This window comes from Colossoma macropomum, unplaced genomic scaffold, assembly GCF_904425465.1.
Source record: "Colossoma macropomum unplaced genomic scaffold, Colossoma_macropomum, whole genome shotgun sequence".
Taxonomy (NCBI): Eukaryota; Metazoa; Chordata; class Actinopteri; order Characiformes; family Serrasalmidae; genus Colossoma; species Colossoma macropomum.
In genome coordinates, this window is record NW_023494785.1 from 34,806,653 (window position 1) to 34,830,698 (window position 24,046).

At 39.4% G+C, this 24,046-nt stretch overlaps 1 protein-coding gene across 1 annotated transcript in view; it reads left to right on the plus strand.

Annotated features, from left to right (window-relative positions):
* obscnb (obscurin, cytoskeletal calmodulin and titin-interacting RhoGEF b) overlaps positions 1-24,046 on the plus strand; it is a 130,992-nt gene that overhangs the window by 60,018 nt on the left and 46,928 nt on the right. The window contains exons 39-51 of the mRNA XM_036592309.1: positions 141-410; positions 1,711-1,980; positions 2,619-2,897; positions 3,825-4,082; positions 4,362-4,628; positions 5,193-5,465; positions 10,117-10,383; positions 15,426-15,701; positions 16,852-17,124; positions 17,329-17,619; positions 20,107-20,376; positions 20,917-22,197; positions 22,503-22,784. Coding sequence (XP_036448202.1) covers positions 141-410; positions 1,711-1,980; positions 2,619-2,897; positions 3,825-4,082; positions 4,362-4,628; positions 5,193-5,465; positions 10,117-10,383; positions 15,426-15,701; positions 16,852-17,124; positions 17,329-17,619; positions 20,107-20,376; positions 20,917-22,197; positions 22,503-22,784 — 4,557 coding nt within the window. The remainder of the gene's footprint in view (positions 1-140; positions 411-1,710; positions 1,981-2,618; positions 2,898-3,824; positions 4,083-4,361; positions 4,629-5,192; positions 5,466-10,116; positions 10,384-15,425; positions 15,702-16,851; positions 17,125-17,328; positions 17,620-20,106; positions 20,377-20,916; positions 22,198-22,502; positions 22,785-24,046) is intronic.

The following is a 24,046-nucleotide window of genomic DNA, read 5'->3' on the forward strand; positions in this document are numbered from 1 at the left end:
TCAGCATCCCCCCAATGTCTTGAGTTAAGTTATGGGTCCAATGAACCTTTGAATCATTTAGGTAATTAACCATCAATAAAACGCTCTTAAATTGACTCCCAAAACTCTGAAAATGAACTTTGATGGCTTGTGTTAAACAGAACTTGATATAACCATTCAAACTGGACTGAAGAGCCATATTGTTAATGAAGGCGATGATGTGTCCTTTGAGTGCTTTGTGTCACAAGAAAATGCCAAGGATGTTAAGTGGACGCTTCAGGATGTCCCCCTCCAGAACAATGAGATGAATGAAATCCGAATGGAGAGCAAAAAGCATACACTTACCCTAAGGAATGTAACTCAGAAAGACTCTGGCACCGTGGCTTTCCATGTGGGTGCCCATACCTCTTTTGCTTGTCTCACAGTGAAAGGTAAAAATGGATTCCACCATCTACGAGTTTTTTTTTCTTTCCTTCTTTTCATTCTTCTCTACAGTCTTTTTATATGTATCATGTATATTTTTCTCTTTTATCTTGTCTTTTCATTATACCACACCTTTATAGATACAATATAAGGACACTCTTTGGAGAATCCCTAAAGAAATTCTAACTATGCTCTTGTTGTTCTTGTGCAGTTTTTATTGTATGTTGTTTTTCATTTTCAGGTGTGTTTCGGTATAGTTAATTTTATCTCACCTGTCCTTAGTTCCATTTTTACTGTATCACACCATTCAGTAAGACTAGCTACTGTATAATATCACAACCTACAGTACTGTGCAAGTCAGAGACCATACTTTCATTCATTTAATTTCCAGTAAAAATAGTTTTTAGCTAAATTACACTAAATTAAATGAAGTCCTTCCAATCTAAAAAAAAGGAGAAAAAAAAGAAAATTTGCACTAGAACAATGAAACTGGACATCTGAGATGTGGAGTAAGGTTTTATGGACTGATGAATCTAAATTGTTAATAAGCATTACTGGGTTTGTGAGGTGCAGGAAATGCAACCAACTTCCATGACTCAGCTTTACAGAAAGCCTGGAAAATACCCCTGCAGATTTCTTTGAAAACCTCAAAGCAAGTTCAGTAAAAAGAAATGGAAGCTGTAAAAGCAACTGGTGGACACACTATACTACTGAAAAAATTATGATTAGTTGTTAAGACGTCTTTGTAATTTTCTGTTTAAGAAATGTTTTCTACTTTTTTCCCTGACACTAAAAAAAATAACTTAATGGTTGTTAACTGGGGATTAAATAGATAAAAGACTGCACAGTACTGTATGTTGTAATATCAAGCAAAATGTAATTAAGTGTAAAAGTAGTTTGGTAGTGTTCAACTACTATACCATTATTCACCAGCCTGTCCTTGACATTGAGCATTGACTTGCAACCAAGGTACATCATTGCTTATGCAATATGTCTGTGTTTGCAAATGTTATGATTTTTGAGCCTATTTTCCTTGATACATCATATGAATTAATATATTTCAGAAGCACCTGCAATGCAGGCACTGACTAGCAGGCCTCTTTGGAATGGTCACTTTGAAAATTCAGATGTCAAGGTGTCAGTTTTCATGTGATGTGTCCATTATCTTGCCATATCTTATATGGAAATCCCTCTGAATGCTAAATTTGCAACTTTTTTGATCAGAATTTGGATTTCCCATTGCTAACCGTGAGTTTTATGTATTGATGTTATCCACCCTATGTTCTATATCTCACTGTACCCTGCTAGCAGTCCCTGTGGTGTCATTTGCCAAAGAATTGAAGAGTCAGGAGGCCACAGAAGGAGACAGTGCCACACTAAGCTGTGAAACTTCAGTCCCTGATGCGCTTGTGACCTGGAAGAAGGGCAGAAAAGTTTTGTCTGAGGGAGAAAAGTATTCCATTCAGAAGAGTGGTACAGTCCAAACTCTAATGATCCACAAGTTATCAGTGGATGATGCTGGTGAATATACATGTGAACTGGGAGACAAACACAGCAAAGCCACCTTGACTGTCAAAGGTAACTAGTATAATAGTGTTTCTTTGCTTTGAGATGTCCCCATTGCCTTTTGTTATTCTGATTATTTGTTTTTGTGAGTGTGTAATTGCATTTGTTGTCCCATGATGACCTTCTGGTTCTTCTTGTTGCTACATTTGCACTGTGAAACAAACATATTGTAAATCTTTAGAAAAAGAAATTTATTCAGAATTAATACAATATGTCAGTAATGAATATGTCAATAATGAATCAAGTTATGGTACTCCCCTGCATAGAGAGCGTACTGTTTAAAAACCTGTCTAATATTCACCAAATCATAAACTACTGTCAGGTTGGCTCTAGCATATCATTGGATGTTGCATAATCCCTTAGCTTTTCTACCTGAAGTCGAAATTGTCCTTTTTAGCGATCAATCACAATTTATCATCTCATTCAAAAGACAAAATTCTTGTTTCTTTGTAATCTTCCATCAAAATATATAAGTAAGGGTGGGGAAAAACTTCCTCATACGTACATCAACCAACAGAAGGAAAATGCATTATAATTTTTGGTACATGCAGACTTTAAACCATCTAAAGTAAACATTGCTGTTACAATATTTATTTTTCCTGGTTCTTTGGAAGAGTTGGCTTCTTTTGCCCTCTTTTCTCCTCATCTAGAATGTGTACGAATTACAAGAGAACTTAAGGATGTAACAGTGATGTCTGGCGGGGATGCTGTCTTCCGTTGTGAGGTGTCCCAGACAAGAGTAACTTATGCTGAGTGGTGGCTAGGCTCCAATCACCTGCAAAACAATGACTTGAATCAAATCAGCTGCCAAGGGAGGGAGCACAGCCTAGTTCTGAAAATGGTCACACCTGACGATTCAGGTGATGTAGCCTTTGTGGTTGGCTGCGAGAAGAGTGTTGCCTGCTTAGTGGTGCAGGAGAAACCCAAAGGTAAAAGATGCTTTGATGAATTCCTCTGCTCATCAGCTGTCTTTGTCATTTCATCACTGGCTAGCTGTATTATGACATCTTACTCAACATTGTTGTTATCTCACATGCTTTAAGCATTCTTGAATTTAGCTACAAAAAACCTAAATAACTCAAGAAAATGTTAAGTCATCAGTTATTTTACAGCAAGTGTACATTAACATGAAAACAGTTTGTCTGAACAAGCGTTATGTTTTCTTGAAAAAAATAGATAAATAAGTATGAAAAGCAAGAGAATTATTGACTTATAAGTTATTAAAAGTTATTATTCATTAATGCGTTTCTATGAAAAATAGACCAATGAGACAGAAAATGATATTTGTATTAAATGTGGGGTTGTCAACCATTTTTAGGACAAATATGAAAATACATGTGTATGTGATAATGGAGGTTACAGTTAGCAATTCCAGCAAGGAATCACGACCAAGAATCAGTTTTCCACTTCCACAGCATATGTTACTTTGACTAAAATTATTAACATTTGTTCGGACTTGTGAATGCCCTGATTCATCAGAACCGCACAACAAAGCAAGCAAATTAAAGCATATTGAACTTGACAAAAGTGTTATATGATTCATGATTAACTGCTGCATTCCTTATTTTGACTTTCTTAGATAAGCCTTTAGTCTATGAATATTACAGCAAATATTAGCCAACAGTAAATTCAGTTAATTCACTATTACTTATTATCTGCATTAATTCATGCTAATTTCTATTGCCCTGGTTGTAAAGTACTGGAAAATTTGCACCAAACTCTCCTAGTGATCCTTTATAAGTTAAGAATAGTCATGAATGACCTTTTCTTCTTAAAAACATCAAATAATAATATTGTAGCCTTTAGTAGACGTGATGATGCAGTAGCACTTAGGCCTGGGTTTCTCCTGTCTATAGTCCTATTCTTAGAGAAACCTCTGGACATAACGGCCAAAGAGGGAGAGGCAGTCACACTATCCTGCATGACCTCCAACCCTGAGGCATCTGTTACCTGGTACAGAAATGAGGTGATGATTAAAGCAGGAGACAGACACCTACTCTACAGGGATAGAGCCATCCACCAGCTACGTATCCTTAGAGCGACAGAAATGGATGCAGGGGTGTACACATGCAAAGCTGGAGATGCACAGAGCAGTGCCACTCTTACTGTAAGAGGTAAACAAAGACAGTTTCAGTTTCAGTATGCCTGATTAGCATTCGGGATTGGTTAAAAGAAGAACTAAATGGTTTCAAGAAAAGTTACAACTTTGTTGCCCTTCTCTCTTTTTTATATCCAAGTACCTGGAATCATAGAGGGTCTATGAAAGGTTTTAACCAACGAAGATGGTCTCAACGTACATTTAATTGTTCTCAGCTCACTGATATGCATCATGACATCACCAAACTCTTGAAAATCACTGTTGTTCTTTGTTCTTCTTCTTTCACCATCATCAGGAGTACCAGCATACTTCTGCAAAGAGTTACAAAACCAGGATGCTGTTGAAGGTGACACGATTACCTTGCGGTGTGAGCTTTCAAAAGCAAACATCAATGTAGAATGGCGTAAAGGAGGATTAGTGCTGCAACCTGGGAAAAAATATGAGCTCAAACAGGATGGCTGTATACAAGAGCTCCACATCCATGACTTGGAACCAGGAGACAGTGGCTATTACACTTGTGATGCTGGAGACCAGTTGACGACAGCTTCAGTTTCAGTTCAAGGTAATGAATATTGTTCTTCATATCAGTTTTTATGTTCTCAGAGTTAAATTGTCACAATCACATTAATCTAGCGTTACAAAGTTGTTTTTTTTTTGCTTTCTTGTGAATGAAGTTTTATAAGAAGCAACATTATAAAATTATAACCAACTTGTAGCCTTAACCGTCTTTCCTGAGAATTGAATTATCTAGATTTTACCTTTTTGTTGCTCTTGCAGTTGTGATCAAAATATTTTACAGAGAATTTGTATATATGCTGATAGGAAATACACAGCAGTCATGGCAATTACAACACTTCCAAGTGCAACAATTTTGCATATATTCAACATACAGTTTTCATTCTTAAGATTTTTAGCAAGACATACAATGTGTTTAATTTCCCTGCAGTCTTTTCTGGCACATGCAGTCTGCGCAGCCAAATGTAACCAAATAAGAAGGATAGAAAAGCCTTTCTTATTATGATTATCATTTTTGTGATTGTCTTCAAACCGTAGAGCTGTTTTAACTGTGAAAGCATGCAGGGTTGCTGTTGATTAGCTGAGTGGTGTTTATTCCTGGTCTCTACAGAGGCTGAAGTGCTCATAGTGTCTGGTTTAAAGAACACTGATATCTTTGTGGGAGAGCAGGCAGTGTTCTCCTGTCAATTGTCTCGCCGTGCTAAAGGGAGAGTCCAGTGGTGGCTGGATGGCACCCGTTTGGAGAATGGTCCCTTCAGTGTTATTGGGGTGGGTGAAGACAATATCCATACCCTCACCCTAAAGAACCTTGCACCAAATGACTCTGGCACCATCCTGTTCAAAACGGGCAGCTTGACATCCTCAGCGAGGCTTTTAGTGAAAGGTACCAGACTAGGTTGCAGTCTTGAGGGGAAGAGAGCAGCTCTTTTGTTGTGGCCCTGCAGCATTGAGAGGAGAAACTAGTATTCATTGCAGAGCAGGTTTTGGTTGAAACATCTGTGTCCATGAATTTCCTGAAGTTATAACATCTGAAAGTCTTACCCATATTTTATGTTTATCTTAATCAGGACTTTAATGCCACATTGGTTTGGACTTTTGGACTGTTTTGAGAGTGACAGGCAATAGAGTAAACACTCAAATTTTTTAATCAGTTCTTGTTTTCTGTTTATAAATCATGCATTCACCTACTTCAAAAATAATTGTATAAAGTCTATTGATGTTATTGTTACATAGCTGCTTAGTGGTACATCAGTGTTTGGCCATCTACCCCCATTCTAAGCTTTGTATCACCCCCTTATTACAAAGTAATACCTTTCTGGCTGCAAAGGAATTTTACTCTGTGAGTATATATAAAATGTCCAGCTTTAGCAAATTCATGGATACCTTTACGATTGTGCAGTTATAATGCCATATCATAACTATACATCCTCTTCAGATATACCAATGCGATTTATTTGTTGGAGCATTTGGGAATCACTCTAAGAACCTCAATAACCATACATGAAATAAAAGTTAAATCCAATCCATATATATATATATATATATATACCAAATTATGGTCAAATGAAAATGAGCTTGCAAACTAGTGTTTATGAGAACGTACATTGCTATTTGGCTCACTTTACAAATTATGAACATGCATGAAAAGCAAATTAATTTTGCAGAATAAGTGCTACATATTTATTATTTTAGGAAGGTTTCAAAGTGCTCGCAGATCCCTTCAGAAGAGTCTGTGTATCCCCCTCAAAAGGTTGATATCTTGCTTGGCAACTCACCTGTGCATGGGTTACTTTATGGTTCCCATTCATCTGAAATGAGTAAGGAGTTCTCAGCCATCATTCTATCATGGCTTGTGCAAGTTTGAACAAACCTCTTTATTATATACCTTACTAACTATTAATCAGTTTTTATTCAGCTTTTCATCAGTATTTATCAGTCAAAACAATGTTGAGGTTATTAATTCCCAAAAAAATGTTCAGCGCAATATTTCATTAAAGTCATAATTTTCTTTATTATTCATAAAATTATTACTATTCGTTACTATTCATTAAATTAAAACTGGATAATGCAACCTACCCCCGGTAAATTGTTCTTAAAATTTTTGAAAATTGAATAATACTGTATATTCACTGTAAGTTGTTTTAGTGTAATGTGTTTTACTTCATCAGTTTGAACAGAAGCGCTATTGCTGACGGAGCTCTAGGTTCAGCCAATTACAGAAGTTATTTGTTATATATAGAATTATTATAGAATTATTACTTGTCAGCTTGTAAAAATTATGGATGTTGCAGATTCAGAATGGATTAAATTTGTATATCTTCCCTTGCATCATCCTCCCCTTGTGTAAAGCAAGATGTGAGGAAAATACTGAAGGCCGAGAGCAGTGTATTACTGAAGAACTGCTTATTATTAATAATAATTATTACCTATTACACAAAAGCAATGTATTTTAGCCCAAAACAAAGCAACTTAATCTAGAAGTAGTTTTAAAGAACAGCTTGGACATTTTGACTGTGTTTGAGTTGTTTAACATTAAGGAAATGCTAAGATGCTCTTGGAATAAAATATGTAACTAATATGATTAAGATTCTTCATTGCCTTTTTTATAAATCCAGCCCTTCTACGTTCTTCATTCTTCAAAAAGGTTTCTACAGTGTATAATTAAAAAACTCACTAAAAGAGTATAATGCTGTTTACCAGACAAAAATGTCAATCTAAATCTGTTTAGTTAAAGGTCCTCTAGAAAAACCCAGTTCACACCTAAACAGACTGCATGCGTTTACTGCATGACAAAAACATCTTGTAATAATAAATGTAATGCCACAGCCTTGTGTACATAATATATATATATATAATATATATATATATATATATATATATATATAAACCAGTATGATGCGTCATTGTGCCACTGGATTATCAAATGGCTTCATATGGCTTCCGAAAAAACACAATGGTCTTTAACATTTTTTTCATTTGGCTTATCAGTTCTTATCCTAGGTATAGTAACATGTGTAATGTAGATAAGATTATTTTAAATTCAAGTATCACACACTAACTTCAGCTGATTTTTGACTCCCATCTATAGATTGCCGTGTGGCCTTGTCAGAATTTAAACTTAGGTTCATCAGTGGTGCTAATATCCATTATACAAACCGGATTCCAAAAAAGTTGGGACACTAAACAAATTGTGAATAAAAACTGAATGCAATGATGTGGAGGTGCCAACATCTAATATTTTATTCAGAATAGAACACAAATCACAGATCAAAAGTTTAAACTGAGAGAATGTATCATTTTAAGGGAAAAATATGTTGTTTCAAAATTTCATGGCGTCAACAAATCCCAAAAAAGTTGGGACAAGTAGCAATAAGTGGCTGGAAAAAGGAAATTGAGCATATAACGAACAGCTGGAAGACCAATTAACACTAATTAGGTCAATTGACAATATGATTGGGTATAAAAAGAGCTTCTCAGAGTGTCAGTGTCTCTCTGAAGCCAAGATGGTAAGAGGATCACCAATTCCACCATTGTTGCGCAGAAAGATAGTGCAGCAATACCAGAATGGTGTTACCCGGCGTAAAATAGCAAAGACTTTTAAGTTATCATCATCAACCGTGCATAACATCATCAAAAGATTCAAAGAATCTGGAACAATCGCTGTGTGTAAGGGTCAAGGCCGTAAAACTCTACTGGATGCTCGTGATCTCCGGGCCCTTAAACGTCACTGCACCTCAAACAGGAATGCCACTGTCAAGAAAATAACAGAATGGGCTCAGGAATACTTCCAGAAAGCATCGTCAGTGAACACAATCCACCGTGCCATCCGCCGTTGCCAGCTGAAACTCTACAGTGCAAAGAGGAAGCCATTTCTAAGCAAGCTCCACAAGCTCAGACGTTTGCACTGGGCCAGGGGTCTTTTAAAATGGAGTGTGGCAAAATGGAAGACTGTTCTGTGGTCAGATGAGTCACGATTTGAAGTTCTTTATGGAACACTGGGACGCCATGTCATCCGGACCAGAGAGGACAAGGATAACCCAAGTTGTTATCAACGCTCCGTTCAGAAGCCTGCATCACTGATGGTATGGGGTTGCATGAGTGCTTGTGGCATGGGCAGCTTGCATGTCTGGAAAGGCACCATTAATGCAGAGAACTATGTTCAGGTTCTAGAACAACATATGCTCCCATCTAGACGTCATCTCTTTCAGGGAAGACCCTGCATTTTTCAACAAGATAATGCCAGACCACATTCTGCAGCAGTCACAACATCATGGCTACGTAGGAGAAGGATCCGGGTACTGAAATGGCCAGCCTGCAGTCCAGATCTTTCACCTATAGAGAACATTTGGCGCATCATAAAGAGGAAGGTGCGACAAAGAAGGCCCAAGACGATTGAACAGTTAGAGGCCTGTATTAGACATGAATGGGAGAGCATTCCTATTTCTAAACTTGAGAAACTGGTCTCCTCTGTCCCCAGACGTCTGTTGAGTGTTGTAAGAAGAAGGGGGGATGCCACACAGTGGTAAAAATGGCCTTGTCCCAACTTTTTTGGGATTTGTTGACGCCATGAAATTTTGAAACAACATATTTTTCCCTTAAAATGATACATTCTCTCAGTTTAAACTTTTGATCTGTGATTTGTGTTCTATTCTGAATAAAATATTAGATGTTGGCACCTCCACATCATTGCATTCAGTTTTTATTCACAATTTGTTTAGTGTCCCAACTTTTTTGGAATCCGGTTTGTATGTACTAATAACTATTTATTTGTGCTTGCAGTTCAAAGGACTAAGCCCCTATATATTGGATATTTTGAGAACTTGATGCTTCTGTATTTGGACCATTTTTCTGTGAACAGGGATGTTGGGGCTCTTTCTTCTGCTAGAAGCTTAGTAGAAAAGTTTCTCCACTAATCTTTAGTGTGCTTGAACTTGACATGTCTTGGATGCCTTGTGACAGTGTCCTTTTGGAACAAAAAGCATAAATAACCATAAATATAAATAACCATAATTAGTTCATTTTGAAGGTCCTTTTCTGCAGGAACCTCTTTTTAGTTAACTCTCATTGTGTGTTGTGTTTCAACCCACCTGCATTTTTTTAAGCTTCTTAATTCTTGCACTAATTGCAGGAATGGTTATGCAGCTACCTCTTTTGTAGCCACATAAAAAAATTACTTAAGTGAATGTAAAACAATATCTACATTAAAATATACTCAAGTATATAAAAAGTTAAGTAAGTGAAAAAAGTATTTTAAGTAAGTAAGTAATTTCAAAAATATTTGAATGGAATACAACTATTCCAAAAATATACCTACGTATAGGAACAAAGTAATAGTACCACTTTTTCTGAAACACTATTGTGTATATTTTTGTCCTGAATACTGCACACTAGCCTGTGAAGCCGTCTTAAGTATTGGACAGATATTATGTAGTTCTGGCTCTGAAAACAGGGCAATTTTGATGCCAAATGTATTTTTACCATATTGAGCGTGTACTTTACTCTGCCATTGCTCATACTTCACCCGCCCTCCTTAGATCCCACTGTGGAGGTGGTCAGTGCCATGGAAGACATCTACGTAGCTGAGAACCAGCCAGCAGAGTTCATCTGCCAGTACTCGCGGCCAGTCAGGGCCATATGGAAGCAAAATGGGCAGCCTGTGCAACCCGACGGCAACAGGGTAGTAGTGGAGCAGGACTGGAATGTAGCACGGTTGTACATTAGCCGTGTAACCCCACAGGACATGGGTACATACTCCTGTGAGGCTGAAGGGACCTGTGTTGAGGCACATTTGAGGGTGCAAGGTGAGCCTTGAACCTCACACCTGCATATAATTTGGGCAGAGATCCTGAAGTGATATACACAAAGATGTCCATAGCTTCTAAGAAAAATCATTTGATAGGAGAGAGCTATATATAAATGAAGGTAGGTCTGCCAACTTTCAGAAATGACCTTCAGTGAGATTTTCCCCCTTTACATTTCTCCATGCTCCATTATGTCCCCTAGAATTTTGAAGGGCTGGGCAAGTGCTTTGTGATTTCTTTTTTTTTTTCCAAACAGTGAGTTGAGAGTGTAAGGTTTGGCAACCCTAACGAATGCCTACGTGGAATGTGTCTTGTGTTCCACCATAACATTGTGTGGTGTGCGTTTATACAGAAAATATTTTTGAGAATTACTGAGAATTTTGAGAACACACCCACACCTCCAGTTTTTGTGTTGTTCTGTCATGTCTCAAAGAAGTGTGGGATATTGAGGCTTAAGTTGAGTTTCATAAGCTGGCATTTATGTGGATTCTCTTTTGGATATTTTATGATCCACTGTACCTCACTTATAAGTGCTTTGAGATGCACTCTTCAATGCAATATGCAATATTCAGGGAATGTGCAAATGAAGGTGGAATGCTGAGGCTGAGGGCTCAACTTGGAGCCTGTTGAAGCAGGGATAGAATAAAGCAGACTGTTTGTTGAACATCAAGGGCCCTATTTTTGTGGTCATAGTGCAAGCACAGAAATATATTTTGTAAGATATATTTTAGTATTTTTGTGACTTAGCACAGGTGCTAACCTGGGGCAGAGCAGTGCGACTGTAAACAAAGTCAGAGTTAGAGTGAATACATTAACAAAAGGCGTGGTTAGGTGGGCTGTGACAATAGCCAGTCAGATCAACTCCTCTCGTTCCTTTCAAGAGTCAGGTATGTACTGGCAGCACAGCACAGTGATATTTTTTCTGATGGCTGGAGATCACTGCCTTCCTACAAATGGACACATTCCAATTTTTATATTTTATGTGAAGAAAAAAAGTGAGTCTGGAGTTTTAAAGCCTCAGATGACTTTTTATGATACTTTTATTTTTATTATTATTATTATTGTCATTATTGTAGTAGAATAAATAAACATGGAGCATCTAATTTAGCATACATTTTAGCATACAGTTGAAATAAAATTAAATTCTGCGTTCTTATGCTCTCTGAAAAAACGAGTGTGCGAGACTCTACGAAATTGTCACTGGGGCAGTACCCCTCCTCCCACTGGGGTGGTACCCTCAAGGGTACATCTCTGTACCATAATCCATTGAAATTATATTTTCCAGGTTTCCCCACACTCTGTCTCATCTCCAGGCATTTTATTTTATTGCTCTGTTTTAAAACAGCAGGTTATGAAAAAATACAAATACATACTTTTCCATTAGGAAAAACATTTAAGGTGCATAATTGGACCTTGAAACCACTGTTGTACCTTTGAGGGCACATTTACATTGTTTGTACCTTGAGGAGTGATAAATGTACCTGCACAGTACCTTTATTTCTAATAGTGTAGTCAATTTGTTTGATAATTCTGTTCATTTCTTAATTCTGACTTGCTGTGTCTGACACATTTGACACAGCGGTAGATACTTGGCAGACCTGCAGGCTAGTACTGATACATGGCTGGTACATGGTTGAGACCCATGATAGAGACCGAAACTGGACTGGAGTACTGCAACACTACTTTCGTAAAACTTTATTGTCAAACTTTATTGTAAAACTTTATTGATTTTTGTAAATATACGCTAAATCCAAATTTGCAAATTTGCACATTCAAAGTTGTCCAGAGGTAAACAGATGAATAGGTAACAAGTGATGCTAACATGATTGAGTATAAACTGAGCATTCATAAACGCCTAAGTCGTCACTTTGAGAATAACTATATGAGCTATAGTCCCAACAGTTAAACAATGCATAATTGCAAGAAATTTTGAGATTTCTCTATTTATAGTCCATAACATTATTAATAGATTCAGATAATTCAGAGAAATCTCTGTTCATAACGGCAAGGCGAAAATCCAATATCGAATGCCCATGACCTTAGATCCCTCAAATGGCACGGCGTTAAAAACTGACATTAATGAATATAACCACATGGGCTTGGGAGTACTTCGGAAAACCCTTCACTGCATCTATAAATGCAAGTTAAGGCTGTACTATGCAAAGCAGAAGCCATGTATCAGCAACATCCAGAAATGCTGCCGACTTCCCTGAGCTCATCTGAGATGGACTGCTGCAAAATGGAAACACATGCTGTGTTCTGATGAGCCCATCTTTCAAATTGTTTGCGGAAGTGATGGATGTCATGTTTTCTGTGTCAAAGAGAAAAAGTACTTAATTGTTACCAACACAAAATTCAAAAGCTAATGTCTGTCTTGGTTTGGGGGTGCATTTTGGAGCAACATGCACTGCTGTCAAAATGATGTCTTTTTCAGGGACATGCCTAGTTGTTTCAGCAAGGTGCCAATGCCAAGCCACATTCTGCACGTTACAACATGGTTTCATAGTAAGAGAGTACTACTAAGTGCTATTTAGAATAAGATTTTAAATAATTTGTTTAGCAATAAATTAATATATCATTTGTTTTAAGAATTAATACAAAGTATTAATCATACATTAATAATTATTCATATACACTATATTGCCAAAAGTATTTGCTCATCTGCCTTCACACGCATATGAACTTGAGTGACATCCCGTTATTAATCCATAGAGTTTAATATGATGTCGGCCCACCCTTTGCAGCTATAACAGCTTCAACTCTTCTGGGAAGGCTTTCCACAAGGTTTAGGAGTGTGTTTATGGGAATTTTTGACCATTCTGCCAGAAGTGCATTTGTGAGGTCAGACACTGATGTTGGACGAGAAGGCTTAGCTCGCAGTCTCTGCTCTAATTCATCCCAAAGGTGTTCTATCAGGTTAAGGTCAGGACTCTGTGCAGGCCAGTTAAGTTCTTCCACACCAAACTCGCTCATCCATGTCTTTACGGACCTTGCTTTGTGCAGTGGTGCATAGTCATGTTGGAACAGGAAGGGGCCATCCCCAAACTGTTCCCACAAAGTTGGGAGCATGAACACATCTCCACTGCTCTAGAGTACAGTGGCGGCGTGCTTTACACCACTGCATTCAACGCTTTGCATTGCACTTGGTGATGTAAGGCTTGGATGCAGCTGCTCGGCCATGGAAACCCATTCCATGAAGCTCTCTACGCACTGTTCTTGAGCTAATCTGAAGGCCACATAAAGTTTGGAGGTCTGTAGCGATTGACTGCAGAAAGTTGGCGACCTCTGCGCACTATGCGCCTCAGCATCCGCTGACCCTGCTCTGTCATTTTATGCGGGCCTACCACTTCATGGCTGAGTTGCTGTCGTTCCCAATCGCTTCCACTTTGTTATAATACCACTGACAGTTGACTTTGGAATATTTAGTAGCGAGGAAATTTCATGACTGGACTTGTGCACTCACTGCACAGGTGGCATCCTATCACGGTACCACACTGGAATTCACTGAGCTCCTGAAAGCGACCCATTCTTTTACAAATGTTTGTAGAAGCGGTCTAGGTGCTTGGTTTTATACATCTGTGGCCATGGAAGTGACTGGAACACCTGAATTCAATGATATGGATGGGTGAGTGAATACTTTTGGCGATATAGTGTATTTAAGTGTATATATACGAAAAATAACGAAGTTAATTAGTTTAAACAGTAAATATCCTGTATTTATATGGTTTTCTATTGCATACAGTTTAAAAAGGATTTCCAAATTGTTGCTGTCTGTTTTTAATTGGTGACACTTTATTTTGATTGGTCCTTTTTAGATGAAATAAACACTCAACAGACTCTGAATATCGTATCAACAATATATTAATGATGTAGCAACGGTGAATACGTTCAGTACGTTATCGAGAGACTTTTAATTAACTGCGTAAAAAAAATTTTATAGTCTACTGAATTCAGTTGTTTTTCACTTCATTTGGAGTGTCCTAATTCATATGTGTAGATGTGAACCTGAGTGGGCACTGAACATCTAACGTAATGCAGACATTACGACATCTTCAGTGAGCTCTTATAGACATGGTGTTGACGTTCTTCTGTCAGAGGACTTTAAATGGATTAAGTTTTGGTTAAGGTTAAGTTAAGGATTAGTGCCAGAGTAAGGGTTAGGATTAGGTTTTGGGTTGGGCTTAAGGTCAGGGTTAGGATTAGGGCCAGAGTGAAGGCTAGGATTAGGTTTTGAGTAAGGTCTGCTTCATATGACATATCAACAATACATACGTAACATAAGTAATGTATCAATAGTACATCTTCAGGATATTTACCTCAATGTAGTCAGATGCTTTACTACTGCTTTTTCACTGCCACTTCACTGATATGTTACTGATACTCTGTTAAGAGTTTATTAATAAGTTACAAAGGACCATTCAAAATAAAGTGTTACCCTGAAACAGTAAACCAGAATTATGATTATTATTTACATTTTTTTGCCAAGCACTGTAGTTTGTTAAGTAGGCTTAACAATTGTCAAGCAACATAGTGATATTTCCAAAGATTCCATGAACACCCCAGTGGGTTTTAATAACGTGGTTCATTAACATAGAATTTTCTTGATGTGTGCAGTCATATATGTGCAACTATAAGAAATTGTGGATGTCTTTGTGGCTGTGCTTAAAGGTAGAAAAATACTGTGCAAGCATTAGAGATAAAGGAAGATATGAAGAGGCGGTAACACAAGCTTGTCTTCAGACCAGATGAGTTCAAAAATACTGTTGCACCAGCTCCGCTCCACCCATGTTGTTGCATTTCTGACCAGTAAAATAGCAAATGGGTGTAAATGGGGTTAATGTGTACTGTTAGAGCACAGCCACGCCAGCATGAAAATAGAGCCCCAAGTGATTTTAAGCAGTTGGTTTTATTTTGCTTTTGCTTTTGTACACATTTACTTGCTTTGTAAAGGATTTTAGTAAAACCTAAAGCTGTTCCTATTCCTATTTTTTCATTGACTGCACAGTTATTCACTAAGCTAATTTCTTAAACTTCTCCTGCAGCTAAACCCATTGACATTGTTCAAGGTCTGGATAATGTGGAGACTATTGAAGGTGGAGAGGCACTTTTTGAGTGCTCCCTATCCCGCCCTGAGACAAAAGACTGCCGTTGGTTGATTAATGCAAAACCTGTGAAACAGTCTTCAAAAGTGGAAATAGTTTCCTTTGAGAGTGGTCGTCGCCATCTTTTACTGCTGAAGGACCTGCGTGCTGGTGAAAACTCTACAGTAACATTTCATGCCGGCACTGCATCCACTTCTGCCCTTCTTTCAGTCAAAGGTAGGTCACCTTTCAGTTTTGTGGAACAAAAGTATGTGTTTTTATAGGTCATGTTAAGTTGACAGCATTCTTTCAGGTTTTAGTTGTCCAGGCTGCTCAGTGTGTATGCTTTATAAATACCTCAGCTATTCAAGCTATATTTGTCATTTTTGCAAGTAAAAATGGGAGGGAAAGTGTGACACATGATTAAAAAAACAAAAAAATAAAGTAATAATTAGCCAAATTTATAGGATGACATGGCATCTATTACTTTGAATTGCAAAAGAACATAGTTTTCGGCAAATGTGCTGTTTTGCTAAGGCTAGGCAAAGAAGATTTGTAAAGCAAGGCTGCAAACAAATCGAAGAAATATAAATTATTAAAGTCAGAACTGCAAAAAGGCACAGAGGTTAAAAAAAAGAATAAAAGAGGGCTTTTGTAGAACAGAAAGAGTTTGAAGAGAAAATTGAAGAAGAGTTGAAATTGCTTATACATTCATGGATAAAATTGCTCCACAGCCATTAAAATACAACCTGCTGTGCAAAATATTAATAAAAATACAATGCAATGGTGTGCAAATCGTTTAAACCCTGTATTTAATTGAAATAATACAAAGACAACATATCAAATGTTGAAACATTTGCTGGCATCAAATTTAAAATGGGTATATTTAAAAAAAAACAATAAAATTTCTCAGTTTTAACATTGTCTTTGTAGTATTTTTGGTTAAATCATTTGCTCATCACTGCATTCTGTTTTTAGATTTAGATATTACACAGCATCCCTGCTTTTTGGAAACGAGGTTATAATTTGTCATAGATTTTGTGAAGGATTTGAGAATCTTTGATCTGTGGCCACAAAGACCCAAGCTTTGTTCATCCCACCCTTTAAAAAATCTTTCTGTAGCTTGGCCACTACAAATATTTAATTGTAACAGTATAGTGTATATCCTGCCTGTTAAAGTGTACACCAGTCAAGTTTACAGTATCTTTCACTAGTACATAAAAAAAGGCATATGCTTGTCCTCAAAACCAGACAAGCATATTCTAAATAGTGAGAAGCCATGCACAAATCCTAATCCTTGTCTTTATTGTTTTGTTTTTTAAATGTTAGAATAATTTAATTGTATTTTTTGTTATTTGATGTTATGTTTTTTAACTCATACATTCAGGCTGGCAACTGGAAGTGGTGAAACCCTTGGAGGATAAGACAGCCATTGTTGGTGAGCAGGTGGAGTTCACATGTGTTTTGAATGAGCCTGTGCCAGAGAAAGATGTGAGCTGGTATGCCAATGGTTCTGAACTGCAGCCAGATGACCTTTGGGCCATGAAAGTTAATGGATGTAAATGCAGCCTGATCTTAAAAAAAGCTCAAATTCAACCACCACTGGAGATCACCTTTGCTGCACAAGATGCCATTTCAGTGGCCAAGCTAATTACTGTTGGTAGGTGTAAGCTAGGCAAACCAGTACATAAGTACTTTTCCAGTATTTGGTATTCAGTATATTTAGTATTTAGTAAATCTTTTCTATTCTGCAAGATTTCTGCACCTTCAAGGAGCTTCCCACTGTGGCAGTTGTTTGCTTATCGACAAAAAGAATCTAGTATGCTACTGCTGTGCTATGTTGATCAATTGTGTTGGCTTTCAGCTGTACCTGATCCCCCTGAAGATCCAGAGCTGGTGAGTAAGGGTCCAACGTCAGTCACACTGTCTTGGTTCACACCTCTCAATGATGGGGGAAGCCCAGTCCTTGGCTACCGTGTGGAGATGCGACAGGTGGACAGTGTACTTTGGCTGCCCTGCCATGCAGAGCCAGTGTGCAATACTGAGTTTCTGGTGGATGACCTTATCCCTGGATCGGGGTATAGATTCCGGGTGGCAGCTATTAACCATGCTGGCATAGGTGACCCCGTCCAACTTCCTCAAACTGTTATGCTTGGTAAGGGAAACAGCCTGTCACGTGGGTGTTTTGATATCCTTTTTAATATTGATTAAAAGTGTATCTGCCCCACATGAAACTAGGTTTCAGTGCTTTAAATTAAAAAAATTGTAATAACACTGTAGCATGTTGAAAAATGTTATGGCATGTCAGATTTGAGTTATGTGTTCTCTAGCATTAATTTCACTTGCTTTGTTTTACTATGAACTCTTATTGTAGAGGTCAGGGTGGGGGGTTTATTTGTGTATGTGAGCAGAGAGAGAGAGATAGAGAGAGATGTGAGCTGGTAGAGAGCGAGACAAACTTTGCTTATGTACGGTGTGGCTGTGGCTGACAACAGCTGGAAAATAAGGCACCACGACTTGTGCAAAAGCAATGTCTCTTTCAATAGCGGTAAATGCTACAACTGGCATCAGAAGCAAAGGGAGATATTCAGACCATTCGACCGTGAGCTGCTAGGCTAAGCTACATAGCTCTGAGAGAAGGTGGAGTAATCTTTTTGTATAACAGTGAAGAAATATGACAGTGAGTGTGAGTTGTACTGCCCGTGAGTGCCGTGAAAGAGCAGTTGTGGTGAAGGAAGAGCTGAGATTGGAAGTGTCTGCATGCTCCCGTGACATCAGCTGGAAATCCAGGTGCAGATGTAAAAAATATGACAGTGCCCATGAGCAGCAGACGGTGGTAAGCCTTAAGACTCCGAAATACTCTGACAAAGCAGATTGGGAGGCTTTCCATGCACCATTTGAACTGGTAGCCAAGTCGTGTGAGTGCTCTGATGCACACAGAAAGCCCTGCAGCTGATGCTTTGTTTGACTGATGTGTCAGCTTGCCGGCTATTGCTAGACCCTATCGAGAGATCTGATTGCAGAGCATTGATCGGGTTGCTCCAGAGACATTTTGGGCAGTGTTGAAACTTTAACAAGAGAGGCTTATGCTTACATGCCAACTTCTGTACAGAGTGAGCTAACCTGAGACCAGTTCATCAAGGCACTGTCTCCAACTAAGCTGCATGTCCACACACACAGCTGGCCCTGAGTTGGCGCTGGAAAGAGAGATGGTGTGGTCAGCAGCTTCACAGTGCACAGGTGTTACTAATCCTGCAGTCACAGCTGTGGAGTCAAAAACCACCAAAAGGACCACCAAAGTCAGCGGGAATGGAGGAGATGGTAGAACTGATCCAAGGATTGGCTATGCCTGCAATTTTAAGTTTACACTGCATATGTTTACATCGACATATTAAGCATAGGGACATATGAAGCCCCTACCTCTACACATATCCAGGTCTTGCATGTCCCAGATGAATGCTGCTATAGCCAAACAGGTACACCACAGGTAGCAAACAAACTGTGGCTGTTGGGGGGCAAACATTCATTTCAGATGCCTGCCGCATTTCCATCAACATTCAAGGGTTTCCATGCACTGCTCTGGTCGACACAGGGTTTGATAGTCACTGTGGTCTGGCCAGAAGTGGTACTTGCAAGGTTTGAGCTATAAGACAAGGCAGTTCATCTCTCAAGTGACCGGTAAGCTAGCAGTGATACAGGGTAGGGTATGACTGATGCTGACAGTCAAGGGCAAGAATATGTGCCACTTAGTCTGGATGGCTGAGGTGCAAGATGTGAATTCTGTGCCTAAATTTTAGACCTAGAGAGTGCCATGTGGTAATAATGAAGCTGCTAGATGTCCACTGCATAGTTGAATATGCAGTGTCAGACCTAGTTGGAGGATCTCTGGGGGCAGGGTGCACTGTCAAATCGAGGGCCTAATGGCTTTTCATAAGTGAAGCTGCTGGTGCTGGAGGAGCTGAACACCCATCCCAGCTGAACAAGTATAGAGACAATGAGTGCAGGTATTCTGCATGTAAGTTTTGTGTAGTAAGTCATGGTGGAGGCAGTGACATGGTATGGGAGTCTGTAATCTTTGCCGAGACCATGACACTGACTCTTTAGGGTATCACAAACCACTCCAGATTGAAGCTTTTCTATAAGGATTATGACTGCCTGGGAAATACTTTATTCATCAGCAACATAACCTGAAACAAACCAAAGAGATATTGCTATAATTACCTGTCAAGGAAAGAAAGTGAGCAATAATTCAAATAAATGGCCTGGCCTGTCTAGTATTTCTCATTTTTTAATCTTTTTTTGAGGCCTCAGGTAAATTCATGTACCACAATGCAATGAGCTATTATTAGGTAATAGAAGTGTGTGATTAAAGTTTGCACTCACTGACCATTATATACCCAAATATGTGTGGACTTTCCTTTGATAGAGTAGCTTACAGGTTCCAACCCTGGGTCCTGGAGTACCCATTGTAAATTTTAGCACTTTCTCCAGTACCAAGGTTGGGAAGCTGTGGAGTAGCAGAAACTACTAGCTTTTGCTGTATTACCCAATTGTTACTTATGGTTATTTGGCTGTAGTCAAGCACTTACAGATCCTCTGTACGAGAGCACACATAATTGTCTCTTTTTGTTTTGGTCTTCAGATGCACCAGTGACTGTGACCAAAAAGTTAGGTAGCTCTGAGCTTCAAAAGGGTAAGATGGCCCGTGTGAAATGTGAGCTCTCTGCTGAGAGCATGCCAGTCACTTGGCTAAAAGACAATCGAGAGATTGAGATGGGAGTCAAGTACCAAGTGGTAACAGAGGGTAAATCTCAAGTATTGCTCATTAAGGATTTCCAGCCGGCTGATCAGGGTGTCTACACTTGTGTTGCTTCAGAGGACGCTGAAACCTCCATCAGTTTGAACCTTGAAGGTACCTCACTGTGCACATCTTACACTAGAACTTACACCCTAATTGAAACTCATTACACTCTGGCAGGAACCTCATAATTAAGTATAACTGCAGGTTCTTGTGTAGTGCAACTGGCCAAGAGGAATGTATGCTGGCTTATGTCCCAATGATAGCACAGCTGACCCTGCTCTGTATGTGGAAAGGATTAATTAGTTCTTCTGTCTCTGTCACAGTATGCAGTTGTGCTGGCCAGTTAAGGACCTTGTAGTATTATTGCAGGAGCAGTTTTGTCTGTATCAGAGGAAATGTGCTTGCCTTCACACTGCCAGATTTGTTGATTACATACAACAGGGGAGAAACAGACAGTGCTCCATTTTAACATGATGTAATTTCTATAAATGAGTTAGATTATGACTAATATGTGGTGTATTTCTGCATCTTGGATAATCTAAATAATTATCACATTGCTAAATGTCATTATTTTATGGTGTTATGAATCAGTAAAAACTGTAAACCTGATGTGCAAGTAAGACTGATATATGCTGGCATCCTTCATTGCAGGAGATGACACTTTGATTTCTCAGCTCCAGCCAGAGGAAAGTGGCCAGCCTAGCTTGCCCCCAGAATCTGCCTCAGAGGGTGATCTGCATGCTTTATGGGAGGCTCTTGCTAAAAAGCGAAGGATGAGCAGGGAACCCACATTGGACTCCATCTCTGAATTGCCAGAAGAAGATGGTAAAGACAAGGCACAGGACCAGCAGGGTAAAGGACTGGAGAAAGAGCAGATCAAAGGGAAGAAGAGCCCCACTGAGCTTACCTCTAATATCAAACCTGAACCAAATCTGTATACCAGCTCTGAAGATGAGCCCATCAGCAGGGCTCCAAGTCTAATATCCTACCTCAAGAAGAGCAGCAAATCTGTCCTTACAGTGGAAAGTCAAAGTGAGGCCATTTCCTCCAAAAGGTTGTATGAACATTTCCAAATGGCTGAGCAATCTGTGCAACAGACCACAGTGAACACCACAGAGATCAGCAAGGAGGAGGAGCCAGACTTGCAGGAGGCAGCTACCAAAATCCAGGCAGCCTTCAAGGGTTACAAAGCCAGAAAGGACATGCGACCTGCTTTCAAAGAGGTTTTCAAGGACCAGACCAGAGAGCCTAATGGCACAATTCATCTTGAATGTGTTACAGAGGGAAAACCAGAAAAGGTTTGCTGGCTGAAGGACGGTGAGCCTCTGGCAGATGGCAAGCATTACCATATTGACATCTACAATGATGGCACTTGCTCTCTGATTGTGACAGCTGCTACAACCAAAGACACTGGGGTGTATACTTGCGAGGTCACAAACAAGTTTGGAGTTACCACCCACAGTGCAAAAGTGACTGTTGGATCATCACGAGAGTCATCTGGTCATCGACCGCTTACTCTAGGCTATAGTGCAGACAGTGAGCCTGACAGCTCCTCTGGCAGTGAGATGGATGAGTCCTTACGACAGGCGAGCAAACGATTGCGGAGACTCCTACGTACATGCCTTCCACCAGATGTAGAAGAGGAGCCTTTCGTCAGTGCTGATGAGGGTAACTTACAGCCACCTGATCCACACTCATACCGTGAGGATGATCGCTATATCTATATTCGCTTTGACACCCGCAGTGAAGCTCAGGTTGCATCCCAGCGTTTCCAGCAAATGTTCACACAGCAAGGGGTGCCTGTAGAAACAACTATTCTTGAAGCAGGACCTAAAGTAGAACTGTGCATCAAGAAGATGGGCTTCGGCCAAGATGGTTCCCAAACCCCAACTGAAGATAGACAACTACCTGCTTATATGACTGGAGCCCCTGGTATGACAGGTTTACTTTCATCTTGTTTTGTATTCACTGAAGATAAACCTGATTGCAGTTTACTCTAGCTGAAACATTTCTGTGTGAGCATGATTGAATGGTTTTGTAACAGTTTCTGCTGTTTGTTTTCAAAGCTTTCATTTTCAAAAGCCAGCTGTCTGCTTTTTATCCGCTAATTTATTTTCTAGTATGTCTCTCGCATGAAATATTTTGGGCTGCTTCAGCTCCTCCCTGCAAGTGGTGTTTTGCAGTGTTCTGCCATACTTTTTCAATGTTTCCTCTATCACTACCCTTTGGGCTCACAGCGGCCCCAGTCTTCCTGACACAGCTCCATAGCCAGGAGGTCCCTGATGGGTACCCAGTGAGCTTTGACTGTGTGATCATCGGCAAACCCCCTCCCAGCATACGGTGGTTCAAAGATGGGAAAATGGTAGAAGAAGATGACCATTATATGATCAATGAAGACCAGGAGGGCTGCCATCAATTGATCATTACAGCTGTACAACCATCTGACATGGGCGTGTACCGCTGTATGGCTGAGAATGACAGTGGCATCGCTTCCAGCAAGGCGGAGCTTAGGGTGGAAAGTGAGTACACTGCTAAAAGAAAGTGTCCTCAAACTAAAAAAACTGCTAAAAAACTGGAATGGAATTAATGGTGCCTGAAAATCTGTCGCTTCTCATTATGTCCTTGCAACTGATCTGCCACTTTCTTTTACCAGTGATGTTGTAATATCTTGAAAATGACATGTTTATGCATGACTTTGGATTGACGCCACCTGAAAAAGCATGTGTGTCATTACTTACATTACTAATAATAGTCATCTAGTGCAGGGGTATTCAACTCTGGTCCTAGAGGGCTGATGTCCAGCACAGTTTGGTAATGGTTCTCCTCAAAAAACCACCTACTAAACTTGTCAACTAACAGATGAGTTGGAATAGGTATGTTTGAGCAGGGAAATCACCAAAATGAAGACCACTGATCTAGCCAAAGCCACCTTTATCCCTAGGTCAGGGGTTAGCAACATGCAGCTCTTCTTCTGCCCTGTTGCGGCTCCACAGCAGAAAAAGATTTTTTGAAGGAAAAATAAAATAATCCTCCTTTGCAGTAAAATAAAGCTCTGCTGATCGTTCTAACCCAGTTTTAACAAAAAATGGTCTTAAACGCTGGAGTTAAGGTAGCTAATGGGAGTTAATGGAGTTAATGTAACTGCCAGCCTTTAACCCTGAAGATCGGCGCGCAGACTGCTGGTCACATAGCAATGCAGACAGTCTCGTCTGGCAAAGAGAAAGATTGAATTATCCCGTTCCACCTTAAATGGTGCCCGAGGCGCCAGAATGTCACTGCTGCACCATGTAAGGTGGAATGGGAAAATCTGAACAAGAAGCTGGCAAACGAGAAGCTGATTTCAGCTTTGCGACTTTTTCGTGCTTGACAGTTTTTCAGGAAATGAGCTGGAATGCTTTTAAATACAAATAAGTCCATTCGTGTCCAAATCATTGATGTTCGTCTGCAATGTTTCTCTTTGCCAGGCGAGATTGTCTGCATTGCTATGTGACCAGCAGTCTGCGCGCCGATCTTCAGGGTTAAAGGCTGGCAGTTACATTAACTCCATTAACTCCCATTAGCTACCTTAACTCCAGCGTTTAAGACCATTTTTTGTTAAAACTGGGTTAGAACGATCAGCAGAGCTTTATTTTACTGCAAAGGAGGATTATTTTATTTTTCCTTCAAAAAATCTTTTTCTGCTGTGGAGCCGCAACAGGGCAGAAGAAGAGCTGCATGTTGCTAACCCCTGACCTAGGGATAAAGGTGGCTTTGGCTAGATCAGTGGTCTTCATTTTGGTGA